The sequence below is a fragment of the Ceratotherium simum genome, chromosome 28 (assembly GCF_057802395.1).
Source record: "Ceratotherium simum simum isolate JZ-2026a chromosome 28, ASM5780239v1, whole genome shotgun sequence".
NCBI lineage: Eukaryota > Metazoa > Chordata > Mammalia > Perissodactyla > Rhinocerotidae > Ceratotherium > Ceratotherium simum.
The window spans coordinates 30,694,445-30,707,708 of NC_141927.1; the positions used below are offsets into that span (position 1 = coordinate 30,694,445).

General features: G+C 41.9%; 1 protein-coding gene across 4 annotated transcripts in view; it reads right to left on the reverse strand.

The window, feature by feature from the left end:
• POFUT3 (protein O-fucosyltransferase 3) overlaps window positions 1-8,559 on the reverse strand; it is an 83,183-nt gene extending 74,624 nt beyond the window's left edge. For 2 of the 4 annotated variants that reach the window (XR_015548837.1, XM_087418495.1), the window contains exon 1: window positions 689-916. Coding sequence is in view for 3 of the 4 variants with exons in the window: in XM_087418495.1 (XP_087274621.1) it covers window positions 689-769 (81 nt within the window). In the remaining variant the exon portion in view is untranslated. Of the gene's footprint in view, window positions 1-688; window positions 1,041-8,175; window positions 8,446-8,470 lie in introns of those variants that run through there. The other 2 variants (XM_087418494.1, XM_004428840.3) reach the window with 2 other exon arrangements.
• Window positions 8,560-13,264: the final 4,705 nt, after the last annotated feature.

The window sequence follows — 13,264 nt, forward strand, 5'->3', positions numbered from 1 at the left end:
TACAGTCATGCATCGCTTAATGATGGGGATATGAGAAATGCTTTGTTAGGCAATTTTGTCATTGTGCGAACATCGGAGTACACTTACACAAACCTAGATGGTATAGCCTACTATACACCTAGGCTATATGCTACTAATCTTATGGGACCACCATCATGTATGCAGTCCATCATTGACCGAAATGTCGTTCGATGCATGACTGTAACAAAATAAACGGGAGGGCTAAAGAAACGTTTCAGTTCATTCACCCTAATACAGTCCTTGGTCTGGTAGCATATAGCAAGAATGGCAAACTTATTAACGCAGATGTTTGTGTTCTGCAGAACAGACTATCTTGTTCTCAGAATATTCATTGCTTCTTCAAGAATGCCATCGTTCAGAAGTGATCATGAGCACTTTGAGGAACCATTCAATTTTGACCCAGTAAGACAGGGTCTTATTTTGACCCTCTAAAACCAGGACCCTACAAGAGTCACAAACCAATCCTGATTTGTTTCTACCTGACACATCCACTCAATAAACCTCAGTTTCTCTGTTAAAAAAAAAAAGTATTTTCCTTGCCTTAGACAGAAAACGCCTAATCCTGAGAGATTAAGCAAAAAGTAAAGTACTTGGAGAGAATGGGGTGGGGGCGGGGATGGTGGCAAAGCCTCAAGAATCAACACTACACAACCCTGATTCTTGGTACCTGAAGTGTGACAAGCAGAAAGCCGGTAGCTGTGATGCACAGGCAAGATGCCAAAAGCTTCCTCCTCTGAAACCGCACCATGCTGCCCCGCCCTGGCTGACTGACAGAGGGCTAGCCTGGCTACCAGGTGTTCTCGAGTCGGCCCACAGCCCAAGACAACTTCACGTGGAGGAACCATCTGGGTGCCAATTTCCTCTACCGCCGTTCCTGCTGAGACCTGGTCTCCATGAAGGACTGAGATCCGAGGCTCTGAGTGGGTCTGGCTTGGCATCAAGAAGGAACAGCACGCAGCCTTCTTAAGCCATCATCGGAGCAGCTGGAGATTCTTCAAACCAGAAGGCATCAACAAATTCTGTAACAAATGAATAATCTTTTAGCCATAGTGCAGAAGATTTAATAAATGTAGTCTCATTTGTACAGTGATGGATGGAAACTAGACTTTTGGTTGTGAAAATGATGTAGTGTATACAGAAGTCGAAATATAATGATATACACCTGAAATTTACATAATGTAAACCAGTTACCTCAATAAAAATAAAGAAAGAAATGTAGTCTTGCAGGGTTATCATGCAGAAAACCAAAACTTTAAAACTAAAAAGAACCTCTGAGATCATTTAGTCCTAATACCTCACTCATAGATGAGGAAACCAAAACCAGAGAGGTGAAGTGACTTACTCAAGGTCACACAGCCCAAGAGAGTGACAGATCTACAATCAGCCTAAAACTCTGTTTCCACTTAATTTTCTCTACCATCAGAGATTAAATTCTAGAAGTCATTTACATGTAGTCACACCCTTCTATCCAGGTTTGAAAGGAGTAGAGAAGTGGAGTAGAAATTACCAGGACCAACCACCCACTCCTATAAAAAATAGGGAAAAAATAAATAAAAGGTTCAGGCTTTGATCAAAAATGGATAATAATCAACTGGCCCCAATTCCTCCCGAGGAAAACAACTTCAGCCACGGCACCAAGAATTCTGATTATTCATTGATTTGTTTAGTCTTTTATGGCAAGTGTAATAAAGCACGGGTTGTGTGGGCAACAGGATTCTCTGGAAGTTTTGAAATTAGATCTTCGCCTATGTGAAATGAATGATCTTTTCAAAAAGTTTTAAAAATGAACTAAACAGTCCCACAGAATGCCTTTTATTCCCAGCGTTCTATGAAGTCAAATGTCTTGGGCAAATGACCCTGCAGAGTTCAGAACAGAGCAAGGGTCAACATTCCAGAGGAAGGGTAGTGTTGCCTCACAGTACTCCGAGGATCTGATTCTAAGTCAGAGCTACATCTCTCTAGGATACAGAATTAAAGATACAATTAGAAATATAAAAAAATGACGCAGAATTCTGGCTAAAAACCTAGGTCTTAAAGGTATGCTCTCCTCTCATGCATCTACCTTGATTTACTTTTAAGTCCAGGATATTTTTTTTCCCTCACAACAAAATGACTCTTGGTCTCAGAAATCACCAAAAGTGCATTTTTCTAGTCTCGTTCATGGAATTCCGACAATCCACAGTGCCTAAGAAAAGGGTCTCTAGAGTCAGTCAGCCAGGATTCGAATCTCACCTCCCCAGCTAGTTTAACCTAGCCTCTCCATAAATGAATTTCCAAAATGTGGATAATAATGGTCCCTAATCAGAGAGTTATGTGAGAATTATATAAGATTGGTAAAAACACTTATTTCCAAGTCCAGCACATAAATGTCCAATAACTATTTGCTATCTTATTTTTAAATATTATTATAATTTTTATTATAACTTTAAGTGGAAAATGAAGTTGAATTCACACAAAGTATGTTGCCTGCCCGACCAACTGTAACTTCCAAAGGAGAAATCTTTTGCCAAGAAAAGGAGATCACTAATATTTGTTGAGTGACCTATTATGAGCAAGGCCCTTCCTCAGCACTCAGCACGCACAAGCTCATTCATCCAACAACTCCATGAAGGAGTAATTACTGTCCTCATCTTGTAGGGAGAGAAAACTGAATTTGAACAAAGCAAAGTAACTTGCCCAAGACTATAACTTTGATAAGAACTATAACCAAAAACTAGTCAGATGCTGAAGTTCATGCATTCTTTTATATTTTTAACACTAAGATCAAAAAATTCCCACCAGATGATACTAATGCTCACAGATTATCTGTGTGAATCAGAAAAAAAAATTTTTTTCTTTTTTTGGTGAGGAAGATAGGCCCTGAGCTAACATCTGTGCCAATCTTCCTCTATTTTGTATGTGGGTCACCATACATGGTTTTATGAGCAGTAGGTAGGTCCATGCCTGGATCCACACCTGTGAACCCGGGGCCGCCAAAGCAGAGCACGCGCATTTAACCACTACGCCACTGGGCCGGCCCCCTGAATCAGAAAAAAACATGTGCAGAATAGCTCTCTGTCAGCTGTTATACCAGAGAAAAAAGTAACAAAAATCTACAAGAACCTGAAAAGCACCTTTCCTTCTACTCAGTAGATGCTAGTAACTCTATTAGCCACATAAAATGTGGAGCTAGCACTTCGCGTTCCAAACCCGACTCTGTCATGTATACATAACATAAATTTGGACAAGTTGCTAAATCTTTCTAAGCCTCAGTTTCTTCAAAGTAAACAATAAATGTTAACTATCGTTATTTCCTTCCCTTGCATAACAGAAAGATCATCAAATTTTCATTTTAGATGCAAAAGCAATTTATTATGGCTATAATTAATGGAACCCAGATTAGGTAATGAAATCATATTACCATTTTAAATGGGTATAAAGCTAAATCTTTTTCACAAGATTTTTAGATACATCACTCCACTCAATCTTATGGATAACCACCTTGTAAAGTAGGCAAGGTAGGTATTATTATTCTCAGTTCCCACAAATAAGGAAACTGAGCCTGAGTGAGTTTAAGTGATTTGCTCAAGATCACATTTCTTTAAAGGTTGAAACGCATCTAAAAATCAGGTCACCTGCCTCCGATCAGTGGAAAGGAAAGAGATGGGGAAAACAGTGATAGCTAAGAATACAAAAGAGTCAGGAATAAAGGAAAACAAAAGATGGAGAGAGGTGAGGTCACAGTTTGGGTTATTTTTATAGCTACCACATGGCTCAGGCTGTCCTAGGGCCTTTTAAGAGCCTTTAAGTCTTTACGTGGCTGTACGAACTGTGACAGAGAATTTGTTACCAATTCCCTTCCATCCAAAGAATCTCAATTTTGGTTCTTTTCCCAAAGCCAGAAGTAAAGTGGGATTTCAGGGGCCAAGCTGTGGTCAAATACCCACCACTAAAGAATAGAGCCAGCTAGCATAGAAGGTGTTATGATTTATAGCATGCAGCAATCAATCAGGCCTCGGGGCACGTCAATCTAATATACGGTATTAATTACCCAGGAGCTTGTCATCAAGTCAGCAGTCTCCTGACTGGTGGGACAGACGGGCTTGCAGAGAGCACCGTGAAGGCCAACAAGCTCCAATGCGATGGGCCTCCAAGAGGAAAGCTCCCTTCTGTTCCATCACTGCCCTTAGAGTGAATCCCCGAGTCCTCCATGAGGGTGCCCAGAACACTCCTTTCTGGGACGAGCAATGTGCGTGTGTTCAGACAACCATGGTAGATAACATCTGAAATGGACTTGCACTAAGCCCCGCCTCTTGACCCTAGAGCTGACTTCTGCACTGCCTGGGGCCGGCCACCTGCTGCCCAGAGAGAGGTCTGGAGTTGGGCAGGACTGCCTCATTCTCCTGCAAGTCTATTCCATCAAAAGCAGCAACACTTTCACCCTAAAATAATTTCAAATTTCTCTATTTTGAATTAAAACGGACAGAAGGGCGATAGAATATCTTAAAGAGAATTAGCAGCCTGAGGATGCCAGCTTCAAATGTCAGCCATGCAGGGCCAATCCAAGGCATAAGTTAAGGGTCTCAGAAAGGGGACTGAGATGATTTCTGCCCTGCGCCTCTGAGTGTAAAATGAGAAACCAACCCTAGGTGACACAAGGAGTTTTCCAGACCTGACAGCCTGTAAGTCTCTACCCGTTCCTCCCTCTCCCCACTGGCAGGGGAAAGAGGTGAGACAGAGGGCAGGGAGCTCTGGGAAGACTCCTTTGGTCCATCAGTCTCTCCTCTGGTAATTGGTGAGTCAACTGGGTTAATAAGCGACTATCTTAACTGAGCTTAAGGTTATACCAGGGAGAGTCTTTACAAGGAATGGGTCTAATTACCAAACTTAAATTATTCACATTAAAGTGTAGTTTCTCAAAAAGGTTTGACTCTCCCAAGATATATTTTCATTTCATAACGTATAAATCCTCAGAACATCCCTTAAATGGTGGCTGTCCTGGGAAAGACAGATGACATGGTCAGCTGATGGGAAGGTGTAATGGCCTTCTGGACAACTCTCCAGGCACTTTTCAACTCAACACCCTTCAACTCTACTTGTCCTCATCAACACTCCTCATCCATTCCTACTTGGTTCCTCCAAAAGCCTGACAACTGTTCTTCCTACCAGCCTGACCTCTTGCACTCTCCACTCAGCTGTAGAGCTGCTTCTGGAATGTGGATTGGATATCCTTCCTCTGATTAAAATCCATCAAGGGCTTCCCAAAGATTTCAAGATAAAGATCAAACTCCTTAGCTTAGAAAACAAGAGTCCCTGGACCCCACCCTACTTCTCCAGCTTCCACCACACATTCCCTCTGTTCTTGCTCTTCCTGGAATGTAGCTTCCTGGTCTGTGCTTTGGTCCATACCTACAACCTCCATGCCTCTTTCACTAACCCAGCCATTTTCCTTGACTTTCAAGGCTACCTGCTTTGAGAAGCCTTACTCCTCCCCAATGCCAAGTTGGGAGATCTAGATCCACATCATCGTGCTTGTTTCTATCACAGGAGTGGAAAGAATGCAGGAAGCTGGGCAATTTTAGGAAACTTTCTCAAAGGAAACTTTATTGGGTGCATATAAAACATCTGTTGAACATTAAAAAGTTGACCTATTTTGTTAATTCGCAGAAAACTTCCTTAGTACCTGCAACTGTCCCTCAGGCACCTGACGAACAATGGCATGATGGTTCCACAGTTTCCACTTTCACCCAATTTTCTTTATTAATATTTATTTGTGTTAATGTGCTCCTCATTCTTTTTTAATGGACTTTATATTTTGCTGAGTGTTTATTCTTATGTAAAGAGTGCTCTGGGTTGCAGATTTCTATCTGGGAAAGTCATCCTCTTGGACCAAGCACACATTTCAGGTGAGACAAATAGAGAATAATGAGAGAGAAAGGGACACTGGCAACCAAGGGAATCAAGATGGGTGATTAATGGGGGGATAGAAGTTGTAGCCCGAGCACCCTCACATTTCTGTTGCAGAACTGAAAGTGATGCCATTCTTAAATTCTAGACACATACTGAAGCACTCAAATTATGCAGTATTAATACAATCTCACTTAGTGGGTCTACTTAATGTAGAAACTAAATAAAAACATACCCAGATTGAAAAAAAAAACCACTGATATAAAGCCCCAAATACAAACATTCCAAAGGAACAGGTATTTTAAATGGAAGTGAGGACACAAGACTGAAGATTCTGTATCACACTAAGAACTGAGCCAGCTCCTCGGGAGCAGGACTCTTTCTCATCTTTTTCCTTGTAAGGTCTTCTTAGTAACTCTTCTTTCCCCAGGAAAGGCTTATTGGTTACTCTGTAATAATTTTCCTACCTGGCAGAAGATCTGAATTAAAGATCCTCATCTGCTTTGATAATTTATGTAATCATGAATGAGGAACTGGTTAAATAACACTGATGAAATGTGGCCAATACTTCACATGCCTAAAGACAAAGAGCTGGACCAGACCATCTTCTGAGGTTTCATCCCAAAATTAAGCTCTCTAATCCCATGGATAGCATCCAGGAGCAAAAACTCTCCAAAGAAGAAAGTTTAATCAAGTAAAGAGACAGGAATAGAGACAATCTGAGTCATCAAGAACTAAGATTTCTGGAAACATAAAACAAGAAATATTTCTATATAACAAGTTTAGGATTACTTTATCTTCATTCTCCTTTTTAGTAATTCAGCATTAACTTTTGAAAACTCAAATTTTATTCTCAAAGAAATAAATATCTGAAAAACATTGTAAATAAAATTAACTTAAATTTTTTAATTTTTAAAAACCCATGTTTGGGAACACTATAACAAATGTTACTATCTACTTGAGTTAGATATTGCATTTATGCTGAAATCAACTCTTTACAGTCCAAACTTAGAAAGCACTTAAATTTGGATTGGAAATGTCTGCATACTGAGCAATACTTACACATGTATGAATAACACTATTGTTCCTTTTCTTTATTTCCTAAATTTAACCCTAGTTTGAATTTTCTTTCAGAAATGTACTGTTTGTAAGATTAAACTACTAATTTTAAAATTGAAGAATAAAAGATGAGCCATAATAACAGTAAAAGTTGAGATTGTATATTTCACTGTTACACACTGCCACCTAGCAGGAAACCAGCAAACAAAGAGTTACTACAGCAATTTCAAAAATGGAGCAGAGTTGGATGATCCTCTGACGTTAGGACATTGCCTCTGGCTTGCAGGCAGGAGAAGAAAGTTCTAAAATTGAGGCTAGGGTGCTGTCCAGATTGGTGGCTCGGCAGCGTTACTGTGCAAACACCTGGCTGCTTATTCAGTGTAGCTAGCCAGGACCCACCTGAAAGACCTCTGTCTGAGAGACCATGGTGGACCAGGGAGAAACAACGCCCTCACTGTAGTGTGACTTCACTAACAAGCGCAAGATTGGTCACGAGCTCCTGGGGTGTCTCATCTTAAGAGAAGGAGAATACGAAAGAGGAATGAGGTCCTGAACACCAACTTGCCATATTCAAAATTGCACCCGGCCAGAGTGCATGCATTCCACAAATTAAATTAACAATCCAAGTCACGACATGCATAATACTACCCAACTATTCAGAGAAATGTGGCAGTGAGTAGGGGGCACGTGTTGGAGCTGTGGTATTATGAAAAACAGTCATTTTGCGTGGCATTTGCTACATATTAAAGAATCATTAAAACATGCCCAGAAAATGTCTTAAAATCACACCCAAGTTATTTCTATATCTTACACAAATGAGTTCCATTCTGAGGGCGCTAATCGGGCACAAAAATACCTAAGAAATGGCTTGCATATTGAGGACCAAAGCCTGCAGTTCTGGGGGCTCTCCCAGCGTATTTTCTCCATTAAATACACAATGTTCTCTACAGCTGAAAAGTCAGAATCGCTACTACTTCAGCACACAATTCTAGCAACAAGTGATTTTCGGTGAAGGCATAGAGAAGGAGGAAGACATTCAGAATTCACACACGAAGAGTTAGGTTCTCGGATTGGTGGGGCGGGGAAGACGGTGGCAGACGGGGGGGCACGTGAAAACCTCGGTTCCCAGGCGGCGGCGGCGGCGGCGGCGGGCACCCGCGCGCCTCCCCGGGCTCCCGCGGAGCCGCCTGCGCCCCACTCGCGTCCCACCTGCACTTTTTCAGCAGCCAGACAGGCTGAAATCTCAGGCAGCGTCTCTGGAAAGTGCTGCCCAAGGTTTCCCTAGACAGGCTTGGACTGTCGTCGAGCACACAACTCCGTCTTTCTCTTACACACACTCCCTTCTGGGCACAAAGAGGAGGTTTCCTCCGGCTCTGAGTCCGGCGGGCAGCGTCCCGGCTTCCACGGGCATCAGAAAAATGTTTCTTTTTGTTTCTCCGCATCAAGATCTTGCCCCCACCAAGCTATCACTCAAGCCAGGAAAGACCCAGGCCTTCCCACTCACCTCATCCCGGTGGAGGAGGCCGCCCCGCTGATCGCGGCCCGGCGGTTTTTCACTTTCAGTTTGCGCCCCGCCTGGGCTCAGGCGAAGACTCGGAAAGGAGACCTGGGACAGGCGGGATCACTCTCGGCGCGTCCAGGCCCGGCGATCCTGGATCCAGGTTTTCACTGATGCCCCGTTTAAAAGCGAGCGGGACCGTGGTTCGATGGAACACGGGCCAGCCTCTCACTCGCGAGCCCGAGGCGCGCAAACCCTGCAAGTTCCTGGGAGCTCCTGAGACCTGCTGCTGAAGCAAGTCAGAGCACACCTTCTGCTTGTGTAAGTCCACAGTCTGGCCTCACTTAAGGGGGTTACGTACTGAGAAATGCATCATTAGGCGAGTTCCTGATTGTGCGAACATCATAGAGTGTACTCACACAAACCTAAATGGTATAGCCCACTACACACCTAGGCTATATGGTACTAATCCTATGGGACCACCGTGGTATGTGCGGTCCATCTGACGTGGTCGCCACTCAGTCTCGCGTGCCCCTACTTAATCGCCTCTGGCTGGGAGTGAAGGAATTTATCTCAGGAGGTGATCAATGACTTGAATCTCCTGCCTATGTGTTCCTTGAGGGAAACTTTACCTTGGAATGCAACGACACATCTCATTCATCCGCCCTCATGCCCTAATCTTTGAGGCTAACCAGACCACCTAATACGTTCTCTTTTGACATTTCTATAGAATAGTAAAATAGCTAGAAATCATATATAATGGCCCCGGATGGACACTTCCATGCAGCAGCTCTTTACTGCCCATGCATCCTGTCCCCATGCTGAACACAAAATAAAGGTGCACGAACGAGGGGCTCACGTCTGAAAATTATTTTTCAACTCACGACTGAGTGGCCCCACGTCACATCGTTGACCGGAATGTCTCTATGCCACGCTTGTACTAAGACTGGAGCACATTCAAAATCCTTTGGGAAAACTGAGAACTTTTTAAGCAAAGCAGAGGCTGGGTGCCTTTAATCAGGTACCAGTGTTTGGTAGACTGAGCAGGAGATCATTTAGTTTTATTTTACTAGCAAAGAAAAACTGACTGACTTCCAGCTGAGTTCCAAATTCAGATAACCCAACTAAAATTATTTTGCCCTACTCTAGATAGGAGGCGATAAACCTGGGGAGGTAATTCAAGACCTTGGGAGGGCCAGGACTCCAGTGAGGCAGGAGCCTGAGAGCGATTGCTGCCCTGGGCCTGCCTCACTCAGGGCCTGGCCTTGACAGCTCCAGTGCCCAGCACCTCGAGTAACTTTTCGCTAAAAACCGGTTGATAATAATGGTATCAACTTCTAGAAAACACCAAACACAAAGGGAAAGATTGATAAATTGGATATCAATAAAAGTAAGAAATTCTGTTCTTCACAAGACTCTATTAAGAGAATGAAAACCATCTGCAGAGTAGAAGATATTTGCAATAGATTTATCTAACAAAGAATTCATATCCAGAATATAGCAAGAACTCCTACAAGGCAATAAGAAAGAAAAAATCCAATAAAAAGGGAGAGGAAAGGGACCAAACACTTATACAGCACTTCACCAAAGAGGAATCCGAATAGCCAAGAAGTATGTGAAAAGATATGCAGCTTCTTTTCTCATCAGGGAAATGCAAATTAACAAGATCGTGATATGATATACTACCACTCACCCACCAAAATGGCCACAGATTTTTAAACTGACAATAGAAAGCAAAGACAAAGCTGTGAGCACATGGAACTCTTATGCATTGTTGGTGGGAATGTAATTGTTACAGCCACGTTGGAAAACTGTCTATCAGTATCTATTAGAGCTAAATATGTGCATGTTTTATGACCCACAAATTCCACTCGTACAAAAGAAGACAGATCTAAAATCGGTAATCTAAGCTTCCACTGTAGGAAACTAGAGAAAGATGAAAAAATTAAATCCAAAGTAAGCAGAAGAGAAGAAATAATAAAAATTAGAGTAGAAATCAATGAAATTGAAAGCAGAGAATTAACAGAAAAACCAATGAAACCAAAAGCTGGTTCTTTGAAAAGATCAATAAAATTGATAAACCCTTAGCTAGGCTAACCAATAAAAAGCAAGAAGACACAAATTACTAATATAAGAAACAAAAGAGGGGCCATCACTACTGATCCGATAGACATTAAAAGGATAATAAAGGTCAAAAGAAGAAGATAACAAGCCACAGATTGGGAGAAAATATTGGCAAAAGATATATCTGATAAATATGTGTTATGGAAAACATAGAAAAAACTCTTAAAACTCAACAATAAGAAAGTAAACGGCCCAATTATAAAATGAGCAAAAGACCTGAACAGACAAAACCAAAGATATACAGATGGCAAATAAGCATGTGAAAAGATGCAAATTAAATCAACAATGAGACACCACTACACATCTATTAGAAAGGCCAAAATACAGAACAAGACAACACCAAACGCCCATGAGGATGTGGAGTGACAGAAGCTCTCATTCATTGCTGGTGGGAATGCAAAATGTACAAGACTTTGGAAGACGTTTTGACAATTTCTGGATTTCCCTCAGAGGGAATTGCTCGACGTGTAGCTATATATTCAGTGTGTCCATGGGAGGAGGGAAATTCAGGAGCCTCCTGTGTTGCCATCCTTGTGATATCCTGCATTAGCTTTTTTTTAAGCATTATGCCCATTCACTGGTGGTCTTGTGTCATCACCAGATGTTACCAATCCTAGATCTGTGATATTTAAATCAACATATTTTGGATAAAGACAAAAGTTAAGCAGGATTAAATAATTTGCATCATCTTTGTTGTTTGACAGTGATCTGAATTACATGTGTGAAGACAGAAGACAAAAGTAATGGTTTCCCTGACACTAGCATTTTATCAGAAGCTGGATGGCTACTTATCATGGACATTATAAAATGCATTAATATACAAGTATAGACGGGACCTGACAACTTCTAAAGTGTCTCCTAACTAACTCTAAAGAGTCTCCTATGACTCAATAAAGGGACTTAGTTAAAAACAAAGACCCAAACTATATAACAAGTGGTTGCTCTAATTACAGATTGATTACAGAAATGGTCCTAATTCTTCATCCCTCTCTGTATCCACTCCTTTTGCAATGTGACTTTGAAGCTCCCCATCAAAAAGTGGAGTTTCTTTCCCCATCCCTGGATCCAGGTTGGCTTTGTGACTTGCTTTGGCCACAGAATGTGGTAGAAGTGACAGGTTGCCAGTTCCGAGCCCAGGCCTCAATATCCCTTGCATGCTTCAATTCCTTTTATTGGAACCCTGCCCAGCTGCCAACAGAACAATCCCACGATGACCTTCTGGACAATGAGGGACAATGACTCACTCACTCCTGTTACCCCGTCAATAGCCAGCCAACTGTAAGACATCTGAGTGAGGCCATCCTACACCAGTCAGCCACAAGCCAATCCACCAGCTGACTGCAGGCACATGAGCAAGCCCAGGTCAGATCAGCAGAGTCTGGCCCACATCAGCAGAACTACTGATCTGACTTGTAGAAACAGGAACAATAATAAACGCTCGCTATTTTAAGCCACTGACTTTGAGAGAGGTGTGTTACACAGCAATAGCTAACTGATACAGAAATTGATATCTAAGAGTGGGCTGCTGCTGTAAAAAAAAAAAAAAAAGGCATTGGTCTTGGGACCAGGTGGTAGGCAAAGATTGAAAAAGCAATAAGAAAACTGTTATAGAAAACTGGAAAAATGATGACACATGTTATGTAGTAGCAAAATATTTGGTAAAAGTATCATCTATAGTAACTTGGAAGATACAAAACATACCTAATGAACTTGTATACCTGGATGAAATGACTTCCAGGCAGAATGCTAAAAGTGTCAGTTTGCATTTGTTAGCTGCATATTATAAGGTAATGCCAGAAAGAAAGAAGCTAAGCAGGGGAGGGGGGAAGGCCACTTTACAGGCAGAATTTAGGGGGAAAATAAAGGAATCAAAATTTAGCAGATTGGAAAATAAAACTGGTTCTCAACTCCAGTCTCCACAACCAGTAAAAGATCCTCAAGATGAGATCGGAAGATCTGTAGTTAAGACTCTAAAAGAGTTAAGATGGTACCTAGTAGATCTTTTCAGCCAAACAAAAGATCAGTGAAAATCACAAAGATGTCCTTCCACAGCAGCATGACACACCCAAACTAGCCCCAATTAAGGTTGGAGAGAGAAGTTTGTCTGAAAAAATTATGTGTATGGCTTTTGTCCAATGAAGATTCCACATAGCTCACAAAGTTTTTAAAATTGTACGTGGTGAAAGTGCTCCTAACTTGGACTAAAAGGGACTGAAATTGTTCTAATCGTAAAAAACACTTCTGAGCCCCCATGCTTCTGGGCAGGACACAGATTAAGAAAGGTACTCAACTATCGACATGAGCCATTTCTTCAGAAGTAGTCAAGGAGGAGGATGGAAAACAAAGGTGCCTTAGAGAGTCATGCCAAGAGCTTTGGAGAGCAAGAAACCGTTCTAGAAACATGGTTTCCTAGAAAGCAGAACTGGTCCCTGACCAGGGAACAGTCCCTGCCCCTGGAGTAGAGAGACTGGGCAACATCTGCCAGATGGGATTTCAGAACCACTGTGGGGCAGGGACTGCTATGTGCTTACTGCTAGGTACGAACATCTATAATTGAATGTCTAGTGAGCATACAAAAGTTAATATGACCAAAATTCAACTCGTGCCTCCTTTAAAATCTGCTCCTCATTCAGCTTTCTCTATCTTCATAAAGATACCACTCTTTACCCAGTAGTT